General features: G+C 31.6%; 1 protein-coding gene across 1 annotated transcript in view; it reads left to right on the forward strand.

Annotated features, from left to right (window-relative positions):
* The window catches only part of Ino80 (chromatin-remodeling ATPase INO80), a 116,205-nt gene that overhangs the window by 82,415 nt on the left and 18,408 nt on the right, over positions 1 to 15,382 (forward strand). Inside the window, exons 21-29 of the mRNA XM_067263841.1 lie at positions 7,101 to 7,262; positions 7,712 to 7,811; positions 8,051 to 8,158; positions 8,266 to 8,365; positions 8,548 to 8,631; positions 12,047 to 12,296; positions 12,627 to 12,752; positions 12,832 to 13,060; positions 13,159 to 13,286. Coding sequence (XP_067119942.1) covers positions 7,101 to 7,262; positions 7,712 to 7,811; positions 8,051 to 8,158; positions 8,266 to 8,365; positions 8,548 to 8,631; positions 12,047 to 12,296; positions 12,627 to 12,752; positions 12,832 to 13,060; positions 13,159 to 13,286 — 1,287 coding nt within the window. The remainder of the gene's footprint in view (positions 1 to 7,100; positions 7,263 to 7,711; positions 7,812 to 8,050; positions 8,159 to 8,265; positions 8,366 to 8,547; positions 8,632 to 12,046; positions 12,297 to 12,626; positions 12,753 to 12,831; positions 13,061 to 13,158; positions 13,287 to 15,382) is intronic.

The following is a 15,382-nucleotide window of genomic DNA, read 5'->3' on the forward strand; positions in this document are numbered from 1 at the left end:
GTCTTGCTGGACTCGAGGAAGGTGGAGTCGTCTTCGTAAGGGATGAAGGGTCTGGGTGATGACTCTGTCCAAAGTTATCTCTGGAAAATCAGGGTCTTCTCTTCCTTTGGAGAGAGTCAATTCCTTGAGTTTAGTCCAAAGTGACCACAACACAATCCCAGGTTGTCTGATCTCGCATTTTATACCTCAACCTCCCCGTGTCCTTGGAATCTCGGGCTTTTATAATATTTTTACCCGAAATCCCAAGGTTTTGGTTGGTCCAAACGATGGTTATCTTTTATCCTATTGGTCCCTGGTCTGTTGTCAGGGATGCGATTTGGGCCACGGGGTCTCCGAACATCCCCAAACTCCCCCATCCAAAGTTGAGTCAAGCCCTTCTCTGGATGACAGACCCATAAATTACACTCTAAATGTGTTTTTCTGACTCGGAGAAGGTGCAGCTGGGACCACTCGGTCCTGACCATTGCCCCCTCTGTAGGAGAGCTGGACGAATTTCGCTTTGAACTTGGTGTAAAGTGATGACCAAAATTACCCCAGCAAATGATCCCTCAGTCATTCCCACAATGTACGATTGGGAATCTGTCAATTGAATGCGACAATTAAATCATCTCTCACACCCCACTCTTCGACCACACCAGTCCTGTTTATGGAACAAGTCACCAATTTAATGGCTCTAACTCTACAGTCAGTTTCCCGACAGGGGGTGTGAAGTCTCGGCCTCACATTAATATTGACTGATTGTTGATAGCTAAAGTGATTACTTATTTAAAAGAAAAATAAGTACATAAAATATCAGACTATTAGAAAATTTATATAATAATGTCATGTGATGTAAATTTTGAAAATGTTATTTGTCTTAAAATTTATTTTTAGTTAAGTCTTTATTTGAGCCTCTGAAATACAAAGGTCATTCTAAAAGTAAAGAATGTTTGTTTCTCTAGATATTTTTATTTAAGATAATGAAACAAAACTTATTTTACAACACATATGATACTTTAGCTATGTTTCTATGTAGTCACCATACAAATTTAAACATTTGTGAAAGTGTATCACCAGTTTTTCTATGCCTTCAGTTACTGCCAAGTTCTTGAACCAGTCATTAATGGCCTCTTCCAGTTTGTTGTCACTTCCATAGTGATTCCTGGCCAAAAAATCCTTCAATTTTGGGGAAAGATGGTAATCACTTAGGGCCAAGTCCAGGCTATAAGGAGGATGTTCAAAAACTTCCCACTTAAATTGCTAAAGCAAGTTCTTCGTCAATGTAGCAGCATGCAGAGGTACGTTATCCTGAAGAAGCACGATGCCTCTGGACAACAATCCTTGCCATTTGTTTTGAACGGCGTGGCGTAGTCAGTGAAAATTTACAGACAGATAAACTTCAGTTATCTGTCTGTAAATTTTGATAGGGCAGACTTTTTTTGCATTCAAAAACATATTACACTACGAACCTCACAGTTGGCGGGATCTTTAATTTTGTCACACATTTCAAAGTCACACTATAAACAGTAAACGATCATTGCAGCTTGCTGTTATGATCGCACCAGACTGGTGTGAAAAAAATGGGAAGACCCATGACACAGCGGAGGAGGTGGTGGGAGAACTACATGGCTTATCAGATCAAAATGTTCTTTTTTAGAATGACCCTTGTATTATTCAGTAGTTAAATGAAAATATTCATGATTACCTAAGCAAAATTAGAGTAGATGGAAGTAATAGATGAGATGATTTCACACTATTTCTCTCTGATCTTAAAATATAATTTTAACATGAATTGCATACCATCAAAATAAAATCAAATAGACTAAAGATTCTTTTTTCTTCTTTGAGTGGGGATTGTGTTCTGATTCTTTAACCTGATGGGATTAGTTTTTTTTATTTTTGCCAACCTCTAGCAAATCTTTAGATAAGGTTTTTACTCAAGTTTTGCCTGGTCTGAATGCTTGAATTCTATTATTCTTTTTCTCTCAAGATCCTGCCTACCTTTATTTCTCTCTTGTAAGAGAAGGCGATGAGAGGTTGAAGGTCAGGCTACCTGGATTCAGGTCTGGCCATCTACCCTAGCTATAAAACCTTCCTGGATCAAATTGTCACATTATCATCATTCTCTACATCTGGAGACAGTTTTTATCATTGAATGTGGTGGGTCTTTACAGTTAACTGTCAACTTCCCTCTTACTATGACTCATACAGATTTTCCTTACAAATAGCATTACTAAGTATTTAATATAATGTTTCATAGTGTTTCTTGATTTTGTTTCGTTGTTACATGATTTATTATAATTTTTAATATTTTCAAACTTTCACTAGTACAAGTCAGACCAAGAACATATTCATTTTATTCTCTTAGTTTTGTTATTTCTAGGAAATAAATATATTTCTGGCAAGGCTTGTATTGCGATGGACTTTATTTTTATTACTAGGAGTTGGAAAACTTCCAGTCAAATAAACACTAATTTGAAATTTCTTATATAGAATTGCTTTATACAGTGTAATTCAAAAAGAAATTTACAACTTTGAAAGTATATAGAATCTTAATTAGAAGACTTACAGAATCTGTTGAGGTGTTAACTTGTAGCAATACTCATCAGATTTTACCTTAAACAGACATTTTGGTTTGATGTGAGCACTATTAGTAATAAGGTAGACATGCCATCTGAATTTAATTTTTTATGAAACTTGGAGAATCATGTCTTCACTCTGTAACTTTAGTAACTATAACAGAACTTTGAGCTCGGAGATTTGCAGACAAGGTTGGAATAAGTCCTAGATCTGTAATAAAACTCCAGAAGAAAAATTTGAGATATGTCAAATATGAGATATAAGATGGCTATGCTATCAGTTTAACTTGATCAACATGCTGATTTGGAAAATGTTTATTGATGAAATCCTGGATATCTGTATGATGGTGGGGTGTGTGTGCAGTCTTGCTGAAAGTGCATGTGTTGTTCTGTGTTGTTATCATTTAACTGTGAAGTGAGAAAATTTCCATAATATCCAGATACATGATATTATTGATTTCCTAAAGTAAAAAGAAGAGGACAATATACTTTATCTATGCTAAGAGCACAAAACATGTTTTAGACTATCACAAACATGTTTAATAGTTGTTTGTGGATTTTTGAAGCTAAAGTACTGCAGTTGTGAGTGTTCGCTTTACCACAAACAAAATTTTGACTCGTTACTGAAGATAATGTCATCCAGACATTATCTTCAGTAATCTTGTCATCTTCAGTTGACAATTCAATGCAACATTTCTGCACAGACATCTTGATAAGCCATTTTAGGTGTCAGTAATTACTTTTTCAGTTCTGTTATATATAACAGAGGGAAAGTATGGTGATTGGTCAAAAAATGACTCCCCCCAAGATTTTTACATTTTTGGACTCTGGACCTAGAAACCTTAAGAAATACAAAAATATTTGGGGGGGTTTTCTCTGTACGTATGTTAGTACAGTAGACCTCCTATAACACGGAACTTATCTACTGTGTTATAGGGGGGTCTACTGTATGTGTATGTGTGTGGCATGTTTTTGTTCACCCACTTTGTAGCTTAATAACTCCTATGAGGGGAAGTACTCGATCTTTAGAGTATTCCCCGTGCAGGAACAAAACAAAAAGAAACTTCAAAGAAATAAATCAAACACTCTATGACTCCAATGCAAGGAACTTAAAGTTTATTTTAGTCCTTCCAATCACTACTCTGTCCCTTCGCTATAACAGACACTAAAACAAAAGAAACAACACACAAAAAAAAAACACAATCTTGCGACTCTTATCGTCTACACGTCCTCTCTCTCTTTCTTTCTTCCGAAAAAGTCCACTTCTTCCGTTGAGCATGCGCGATCTCCCTCTCTCCCTCTCTTTTTTTCTTTTGAAAACGCGGCCCATTCTTTCTTTACCCTGCGGCCCACCCAAGGATCACACAATAGAACACATGATCTTTGGACCACATATCTCCCCTCCTCCCATTAACTTTTACAACAGGAAGCTTTTATGCTATGAGGGCCTGTCCCTCCTTTACACCGTGAACCACCCAAGGGGTTGGTTACGAGCCAGTTAGGCAACAGAACACGTGGTCTTCAGACCACACCTATGCTTTTTATCAAAAATTTCTGAAATTTTGTAAAGAAACTTCTTTGTATGTAAGGTGGATTGATTCTATTAAATTTTGATGGTTAAAGGTTGATGGAATGGGGAGAAAGGCGGACTTAAGTAGGGGTTGGACTTAATGACGATTTTAATCATTATGTGAGACCGCGGATTTTAGCAGGAAAATTTGTGTAAATGAAAGAAAACTTTCATTTTTTTCGTTCAAGAATTTTGTAAACAATCACCGATAGAAAAAACTCCTCGCGGAGAAATGGAGCAGAGGTCTCCAGTAACTATTAACAGTTAGGTGGGAAAGTTGACACTTAGCTGTCAAGAATTTGCAAGTCATCGTCAACAACCGACAGTTTCCCACACTAACACTATAAAAGCTCGCGCCACCGGAAACTTAGGGCGCTCGCATCGGAAGTTATTATTGTACTTGTGTCCGTCTCCATGCCCAGGAATGAAGTACTGTCAGAGAAGACCTACAGCAACTCTTCCACATCATCGGCGACTGCCATACATCGAATTATATCGTCCAATCTCACCCCAAGAGGTATTTTGTTAAGATCTTTGTAAACTCTCTTTCCCGCAACGGCAATAGCCTTAGCTCATAGCCACCTGTTTGTTTAGAACTTGTTGAGCTTTATATCTACTTGCATATAACCACATAGTACCGTAGAATAGTTTGTAATCGCCTTGTATTGTTATTCTAGTTATTCAATAAATGTTTTATTTGTTAACCTGTCTCCTGTCAATCCAAGATGCCTGTCGACTTACCAATGCACCTCCCCACTCACTTTTTTGCCCTCCTAGCCATCCAAAACGACAACGAGATCGGGTTTTGCCAACCTGTGCAGTGTAAGTGGCCAGCGAGGATAAACCCCTGACCCTCTGCTTATCTCACAGTTATTAGCATTTACAATTTTTTTATAAAACCCATTCCTAAACTCAAAATTAAGCTTTTGCCATTTTATAGAGTTGTTCAGAAAGTAATTTCATTTTTTACTACCAAAGGAACTAGTTGTATTTTTCCCTGCCAATTTTGTTTTAAACCATATTGTCATTATATATTTTAACAGCTGACATTTCAAGGCTTATTTGTAAAATAATTTTGTTTGATTCTTTGCAATTATTTTTTTTTTGTATCCCATCAAATATGGAAAATTGAAAGTAGCATTCTTGGCATATTTTGCTTTTTTATTATCAAAAAGGTAAGAATGCTGTTCACACAAGAAAACAATTGTGACATGTATGGAGAAGATATGTTGACAGAACAACAGTGCCAAAACTGGTTCACAAAATTTCGTTTTGGCAATTTCGATATTGAAGATGCACCATGTTCTGGAAGGCCAGTGATGCTGATGAAGACAAAATATAAGTACTGATTGAAGATAACCATTGAATAACAACACTAGAAATTGCTAAGAAATTAAGTTTGTCAAATTGAATTGTTTATGATCACTTGAAATGACTTGGTTCTGTTTCGAAGCTTGATATATGGATTCCACATGTTTTTAAAGAAAGAGATGCTCTCTTTGGTGGGATTTTAAGGCAATTTTGTTTTTAGCTTCTACCAGACAATTCCACAATTGATTCAAAAGTGTACTGCCATCAATGGGACAAATTGAGTGATACCATCAGACAGAAAAGGCCAGAGTTGATCAACAGAAAAGATGTAGTGTTTCACCATGATAATGCCAGTTTTCACACAAGTTTGGTAACTTGTCAGAAACTGTTACAGCTTGGATGGGATGTGCTACCACACCTATCATACTTGCCAGATTTGGCACTCTCAGATTATTACTTGTTCCGGTCTTTACAAAATTTTTTAAACAGTAAAACATTTAGTTAAAATGAGGATGTCAAAAATCACTTGGATCAATTTTTTGTAAGCAAAGATCAGAACTTTTATGAGTGTGGAATCATGCTACTACCAGAAAGATGGCAAAGCGTATTAAACCAAAATAGTCAATATATAATTCAATAAAATATATATTATAAGAAAATTAGTTTTTTTTATGAAAAAAACAAAATTACTTTCCGAATAACCCAATATAATAATTAAAAATATAAAACGTTTTTAATAATAAAATATAATAACAGATGATGTCACGCATGCAGTTTTAAACGTTGTTGAGAAAGTTGAGCAACTTGTTGCTGGGGGTTTATATATATATATATATAGCATTCCAAATTTGTGTGGTTTTTAAATGAAAAGTTTTATATACGTGCCTTTAGTGGTTTCGGGTAAAGTTGTGAGGACAGATAAATATATCTGTAGTATCAACATACAAAAAAAATTTTATGTTTTCTGACCTAGAATTAGCAGATAACATTATGAAATTCACATGTTTTCAAATTTACTTTTAAGTATAGTTAACCTTTTGTTTATTCACAAGAAATTATAGCAAAACATTATCAATACTTAAACACAACAACAGATTTGATAAGTTTTTTTTCTTAAATAACTTTATATCATTTTCATATTGCTGCTTATGAATATGAGCATGTAAGTAGTGAAAGCACTGGACTTTTTAGGCTGCAATTTTTGAAAAATTGTAGACTTTTAAATTTTCATTGTCATCTATCTATCTGTCTGTCTCTTTCCTTCACCTTGAGTATGTAGTTAGATAGATGAAAGTCAAGACCAGTTATGGGCAGGAGGCCCTGATTAACTACATACAAACCAGAAGTCATGTTATTTCAATTCTAAATTTTTTTCCCTGAAAGGTGTTACTTAGATGACCGGCATGACTCTATTGTTAAAGGAAAAGTATCATGTACATGGGCAAGCCACTACTAATTTGAAATGGAGAGCATATATTTTAAATTTAAAAAATTTTAAAAATATGATTAAAAATTGCAGCTTGGCATTGTGATGATGTCACAATAAATAATTGCTGTTGTAAATTAGTTTTCTTCATTAATGTATTTTGTTAAAATTTTACTTTTGTATTTTAGTTATTTATGGTTTAACTAATCAAAAACATTTATTGATTTTATTTCAGATTGAAATTTTAATGTATTGTCAGTTGACTCAACGTCAGAAAATATTATATCAAGCTCTAAAGAACAAAATTTCTATTGAAGATCTGATTCAGTCACCATCAGCATCTCAAACCCAAACATCTACTTCAAATCTTATGAATTTAGTTATGCAGCTACGTAAAGTAAGTTTATTATGAAGCATGAAATTTTACTGTTTTTATTTTTTGTAATTTTGTAAACTCTTATTAATTATGGTATTATATATCTCTAAAAAGGAGTTTAAATGTACAGAAAACATGTATGAGTCTTGAGAATACAGAAAAATTGAATTTTAATTTAAAGACAAAAACATTCTGCCAAATGTATCTGGAAAGTACAGTACATAACAATAAAAGAGAAAATATTCATCTACATTGAAACGTAGGAAACGTGATAAAATGAAACTAAAAAATAGTTTTTAGTGGCTATAATAAAAATGCACATATATTTAATTTATTGCTTTTTACTAAGTGAAACTAATAATCATACAATAAGGAGAATATTTTCTTTTTATTGTAATGTTCATAATTTTCCTGATGTAAAACAAAATTACATTTTATAAAGGATTAGTCCTACTTATTTTTTATTTTAGGTATGTAATCATCCTGATCTGTTTGAAAGAAGAGAAGCCAAATCTTCTTTTTTTATGAAAATGGTTCCTTATATTATGCCTCAGTTATTATTTAGAGAAGGTAAGAATTTAAACTTTAAATTATCAAGTTTCTTGAAAAATTAGCTAATTTAATTGAAATTTATTTTAATAGAATCCTATTTTTTATTTCAAAGTTTGCAAAATATACATATTAACTGATTCAGAATAACTCAAATTTGATGTGTGTTTTTAAATAGAAATCATATCTTAAAATATATAGATTTATCTTACTCTTTAGGTTATTTTAATTGTTGAACATTTATTTATTTTTTTTTAAAGGCTTTTTGACTTTGAATGATGCAAGCAAGAAAAAATTGTTAATGTACACATGGAATATATTTCACCCAAAATATATACATCATTCATTGTTTCCTCCTGATTCATCTAGTGAGTTTCTTATCATTATTGAATTGTATATAATTGTAATGTGTATGCTGATTATACAATGTAGCAACAGCAGAATTAAATATATTTTATTTTAAAAATTGTTTCAGATATCATTCATCATAAAGATTGTTGTTTTTCATTCATAAGATTCATAAACATTTCACCTTCAGAATTATCCAATATAGCATTAAAAGGTCTGCTTCCAAGGTAATTTTTTTTAATTATACGTTTTTCTTTATGCTTAAAGATATAGATTTTAATAGTTTTAAATTCATTTATATGGATTATATTTAGTTAATAAAATGTTTCAATCTGAAATAGAATTTATGAGATTTTAACTAATTCACTTAAGATTTTATTTGTAATTTTCATTATTTTTTTCCTTCCAGATGGTTATCTTTATATTTATTTTGGAAAACTGCATTTAGGATTTTTTATAAGGAAATATGGAATGAAAATCATTTATCCTCCTGGTAAGTTTTCTTATTAAAATATAAAAATATTTAATTTAATAAAAAAAATTAATTGAGATTGATATCTTGCTTTTTCAGAATATAGTAATTTTATATCTTAATGACTAAGACTTAATTATTGTCACTTTTTCTAAATTTGGAAAAATGATGACAATTAATAAATATATAAGTTAGAAAAAAAATGAACTGTTTCTTTACAACTAGATATCATTAGAATTTTATAATTATAATTATTAAAATACAGTAAGATCCCACTTAATGCGGAGGATGCGTTCCTAGATGACAAAGTGCTAAACGAAACAGTGTTAAACAAAGTCATTTTAACATAAAGTCAATAGGGATAGGGGAACACATGACCAAAAATAAACAAATTTTACTTTAATTTTAAGTTATTTTTATATTAATTTGCATAATAATATATGTTAAATAACATACAGACATATGCACACAGAAATGTAAAGTTCATTTTTTGTGATGAAGGTCCTGACTTTTATGAAATTCTTGTTTTTTTGCAATAAAGTTGTATAGTTTCATTTGTCACTTTTGGGTTCTTTGTTTTCAAAATCTCTATTTTCCAGTTCTACTTGAATTCCTTGTTCTGCCAGTTCTTGAAGATTGTCATTGGTAAGACTCTCATCAGAAACCTGCAGTAACTCCTCAATGTCCTGCTCATCTACATCTCCCATTCCTTCTGTATTGATTAGGTTGACAATTTGGTCAACCTAATGATACAGCGATAGGCTCTTCTCATTTAGAATTCTTGGATACCTTCAGCCATAACTTCTTCCACACTTTATTTGTGCAGTTACCAGTTAATTCTTGCCAAGCAAAGTCGATATTGACTATGGCATCCATGATGATATTTTTTTTTCCAAAATTGCACAAAACAAACATAGATTTAAGGGAAGTGTGGCACTACAATGAATTGCTACCTTTTGCTAATTGGTTCGTGTTCAGGAATAATTGTATTATATACGAATCAATGAAATGCTGCAATAATTTGAATCAGGGTAAATTCTGAGCTTTTTTTTTTTTTTTTTTTTTTTAGGCTTCAAGCAGATTGCGTTATATCAAGGCAGTGTTAAGCGGGGTCTTACTGTAAATATTAATTTAATTATAATTATTAAATTTAGTAAGAGATGGCACCTAACATCTACCTGTAATGCCAAATTACTTGGTATTTAATTATTAATAGCAGTAACGTAGCCTGATTTAATCTGGTAATTGTTCGGCTTCAGTATAATCATTAGGCTTTGAAATGTTTGTATATGTATAGAGCCTTGATGTCTAAATAATCAAATTTAGAGGTATTTATGCAAGTATTTTTTAGCCACTTGGTATATAGGTAACTCTATTAATTTTTTTTTAGAAACTATATTTTATTTTATTTTTTAATTTTAATATTTAAAGCAAATAACTTTATTTGAAATATCAATTTGATACTTGTATATGAAATTAAAATAAAGATATGCAAAACACTAGATACATTATTATTTTTCATGTGAAGAAAAAAGTCTTTTAATGAGAAGTTAATCTTGAAATAAACCATTGTGTGCATTTATATTTACAGGCAAAAATTTTTTTATACATTTATATAAGATTTTAGTTGTATAATATATAAATTTAAAAATTTTTAAACTGTTTTACACATATTTAACTCACTATTCCTTTTGTTTTTTTTACTTGAATGTAAGTTTTCTTGAGTAAATAAAGTATCTTGATACTGTCGTGAAAAATTCTGAAAATACTATCTCTAACATCAAGGTCAATTAGAATTTGCAATTATTGTATTTACCAATGATTTTTGATTTTAGTATTTAAATATGTATATTTAGCAAATACTATACTATCACATAATTTTCAAGAATTTGTATTAATATCTATCTTACTGTTATGAATATTCTTGATTATAAGAGTTGTTGTTTGTTAGCACAGCTTGTAAGTTTTATTTTTCTGACATTGAGGTTTTTTAAATTATACACTTACAATCAGGAAATGTAGCTTGTATTTTTCAGCTAGTTTCTACTAAGTGATTTTATTCACACTTCAAACCTGTACATATTATCTGTGTAGATTTTAGATTGTACAGTACATGTGAGGAGCTAAGCCAAAAGCAATTTAACCTAAAAGATTCATTGTTCACTCCATGAGAAATTACTTCAGAACTCTTTTTCTTTTAAAAAAGATTGTGGATATCGAGGAGTTCTGGGCGACATCACTGGGTTCAAAAAGAAACCCAGATGAACAAGTCTACTCTAAGCAAAGATGTCTGTGTGTGTACTCCTCTGCATCCCATATAAATGAGATGCAGAGGAGTACACACACTTTTGACACAAGTAACACTGTTCTGTTAAAAAAAGGGGAACAACTTCCCTTCACAAGAGTTTATCTCCTATCTTAACAAACATCTGAGTATCTAATCTTCCCCGTACACCCCGTCAGTGGACATAAATCCATAAATTTTATTGGTCAAAACTGACGATAAAAGAGACAATTTCTCGCTATTCGAGGCGGTCCATAGAAACCCGACATTACCATAATTGACAGCAGGTTTTTGTGCTGAGAAGCAAGCATCTAATTCTCTTTACTCACATCATCCTCCTCAAGCCTCGTTCAAGAACATCGCCGCCCTTGTTCAGTGAGAAGATTGACATTGGGACCTTCAATCTAGGTAGTACATCTAAGTTGTAAACTCTTTCTCTCTCTCACGCGAATAGATAGGGATTTAGAATATCCTTGTATATCTGCAGGTTTATTTTATTTTGTCCTTATTAAATTTTGTTTCGTTTGATTTAAATGGTCTCGTTATTGAATTCAACTCTGCGCCAAAGTCTCCTCTGCATCTCATATAAATGAAATGCAGAGGAGTTTCCTCAGTAGATCTATAGAAGTGGCAAAAGGCTGGTGAAGAATGTACAAATGTTTGCAAAACTGATCGCAATATCAACCAAGAAGTAAACAGATTTTTTCCAAAATCTAGAAATTTCATAGTTAAGAGTAAGAGCAAGCTAGGCAAAAATGCCTTACTCTGTGTTAGACCAAGAGTTGCCTTTACTACTTTGACTGAAAATAGCCCAATCTTTGACAGTTCTAGAAAAAGTAGTAGAAAAAAATACTAAGAGCTGGGAGTAGTGTGGTAAGAAGCTTCCTGCTTGGCCAATAGATTAGCAATTTGTATTGTTGACGATTCCTTCATGTCCTCATAATTAGAAATGATGAATAAGAACTTGATTTCTAATCATAGAGTATGCCAAATTAAAAATAAATGTAGCAACAAGAAGAGTTTTTTTATTTCTTGCTGTTTTAAACTTTTCCCAAAAATTAAGAGATGTTTGGATTATGAGAAGTGATTATATTATTATTAAAATTTTTAAGAATTTAATTATCATAATTATATTTTTATTTTTATTTACAGTAAAATGGATCATTATGGATTACTACTAACACCATTGCAGTTCTCAATCTGCTCTAGACTTGAAAACAGTGCCTTAAAATTATTTGTGTTTACTGAATATTGTACTTCTGTTTATACCATAAATTCTTATATTCTTCATTGCATGCCAGAAACACCACAGCATCGAGAAATGAGGCATCAAAAATTAATCAATAAGTCTCACATCATGTCAACTACTTTAAATAGTTCATCTGTGCCTACAATACCGAAAGTAATTCTTTAACTTTTTCATAGACACATTTAATAGAATAATTTAATTTGTTTTGAACTTTTAAACTACAACACAATTATTACTTACAAGTTTAGGTTGTAAGTATATGATTTTGTATTTTTAACATTGGAAATATTTTTTTAAACAATCTGAGTTTGATTTTTAACTAAGTAGATATAATTTATTAATAAAATTGCAATGCCATTCTTTACACAACTTCAAAAACAATAATTGTGGTATATAAACTAAATAAGAAAGAATAATAATTAAAAAACAAAAGATAAAAATAAACAAAAAATAATTTCTAAGTGATAAAACATTTTTCTACAGAAACTTCAGAGTCCTCCTCATACGAATACAACCGTCCCAACGTTTCCTCATGTTAAAAGACCATCTAAACTTATCAGTTTCCAACCGATTTCTCTGCCTTCATTTTTAACTGATATTTGTCCAAAGGTATAAATTTATATATTATTAGTAAATTTTATAAATAGAATAAACAAAGTAATAAAAAACAAATTTGTTAATTTTTTAGGTACAAGTGCTACCCTGGATTTGGTACTGTAATGATATCAATGCTGTTCGATGGCAAGTTCAGCAATACTTTTTTGGAGATTTAGACTTGTATGGGTTACTCTTATATGGTTATCCAGGTGCCACACCATTACATTTTAAATATAAAAAGCATTGGTTTAAATCTGCTTCATGTAATGGAATAATAGATTATCGACCAAATTCTGGGTGGTCACATATTGTTATTCCATGTAAGTGTTTTAAAAAATAAACCTAAATCAGAATTTAGATTATATTAATAATTTTTTAAACAAATTCCTTATTAATATTAAGTAAATTTTTTTCACAGATAAAGAGTTACTTGTAACAGATTCTGGAAAATTGCAAGTTCTAGATAAATTGTTGAAAAAATTAAAATTGGAAGGACATAGAGTGTTAATTTATTCTCAAATGACAAGAATGATTGATTTGCTAGAGGTATTGTTATAAAATTTATATTTATATATTATTTAATTTTTTACAATTTAATATAAAATTATCTGAAATACTTATTTTTCAAAATGTGTGAAATGAAAAATGACCCATCAGTTAGTTGGTCCTGGGTTTGTGCCTGATAAACAAGTTAGTTGTATAGAGTTTTCCATCGTTCAATCCATATGTATAACATTTAAATAAGGGTCAGTTTCCTATAGAAAGTCCTCCTGAGAGACACCTCCTCTTGGCAGATAGCCTTGTGTGTGTTGTCTTATTCCATCAAACAAGCAAACTAAAAAAGTTTTTTCCTTTTAAACTGGGAACATTATTCTGGGAAAAACCAAGTAATATCCAAATAATATGGTAATTCTTATGTAACAAAGTTTTGAAAGACAGTTGAGTTTTTAAAAAATTCTTAATTGATTAAAATGCCGACATTTTTACAACTCTTGTTGTTGGGAGTATGATTGTTATTCAAAAAGAAACATTCCTGGAAAAAATGACCATTGTTTATAGCAGCGGTTTCCAACCAGTGGTCTGCAAGAGCTAAAATATGGTCCACGAAAGATTTAAAACTTTTATTCATTTAAAATTATTATTCCCACATTGATACAAACTGAATTTAATTTTTACTAAAAATGTTATGTTTTCTATTATAATAGTACTGTTAAAGCATGTTACTCTTGAGTTTAACGATTACTTATGTTAAAAATTTTGATTAAAGTTTATTTTTAGATTGACACAGTTTATTTTTCTTAAACCTTGTGGTCCCTGCTAACAACAATGAAATCAAAGTAGTCCTTGGTCAAAAAAAAGGTTGGGAACAGCTGGTTTATAGGTTTGTTTTTGTACACATATATGAGTGGTCTTAAAAATTTGTAGCCTCACTACGTAGAAATGATGTTGGAAAAATGTTAGAGTATGATGTTCATTTGGAGGTCCATGTATGTTCTCCTGTGGTGATGCAAAGCCCTTATTCCTTTCAAATAAAATGATTTGTCAAAATAGTCTACCAATAATAATAATGTCTTTCCAAAAAAGTTAACACTAGATAAGTTTTTTCAGATTATCATCTAGAAACAGGGGTGGCCAACAAGTCGATCGCGATCGACCGGTCGATTGCCAAGCCAATTTTGGTCGATCGCTAGCGATGTCTTGACTTAATGTATTATATTTGTAACCTAACGCAACTGTATGCATGCAGTTATGACTCGACTCATAAGCAGTGAGTGCACTTCGTACTGAAACAGCGTATAAACATAGTATGTATTTCACACTTCTCCCTCTCCACTTAGACTATGCCTATGACAACAAGTCGATCGCGACACATTTTTCCGATAAAAAGTAGATCTTATGTGCACAAAAGTTGGCCACCCCTGATCTAGAAGATAGTCTGAAGGGGCAAGATCAGATAAGTATAGACAGTGTTATAGTAGTTTAAATTCCCATTTGTGAAGATTATTTGTTGATATATGACTTAGAGCATTATTCTGATAAAACAACACTCTTGATCAATAGTGTTGTTTTGTCAGAATAATGTTATAAGTCATAAAGGTTAGCAAATTATCCTTCAGTGATAGTTTAGCCCTTTTCAATAATAATTCATTTTCACTATTGCTTTGATATCCCAGAAAATGTTACCATTGCCTTTCCAGTAGAACAGTCTCTGCTTTCTTTGGCATAGGTGAGCCAAATTTCACTTCCCGTGAGCATGCTTCTGTTGTCTGATTGCTGATTTGACTCTTCTCAAGTGGTGGATTCAAGTTTCATCTGCTGTTACAAATCATTTCTGAAATTCTTCTGGATTGATTTCATATAGTGCAAGAGTGTTGCACGACATATCCTACATTATCAGTTTTTGCTCAGAAGTCAGGAGTTTTGGGACTTAATGTGCAGTAACCTTTCTTATTCCCAGATATTGTCTGAATGCAATTAACTGTTGTTTTTAATATGTTGAATATTTCACAAGATAACTGTCAGTATATGTGATGATTAAATGTCTATCTTGTATTAGTATTTCATAAATATTTTCCATTCTTTCTTGACTCTTTAAACATGAAATAGGCCTTATCTGTTCAAAACAAAATCGGCTGATGAAA

This window comes from Centruroides vittatus, unplaced genomic scaffold, assembly GCF_030686945.1.
Source record: "Centruroides vittatus isolate TY-2023 unplaced genomic scaffold, ASM3068694v2 contig_18, whole genome shotgun sequence".
Lineage (NCBI taxonomy): Eukaryota > Metazoa > Arthropoda > Arachnida > Scorpiones > Buthidae > Centruroides > Centruroides vittatus.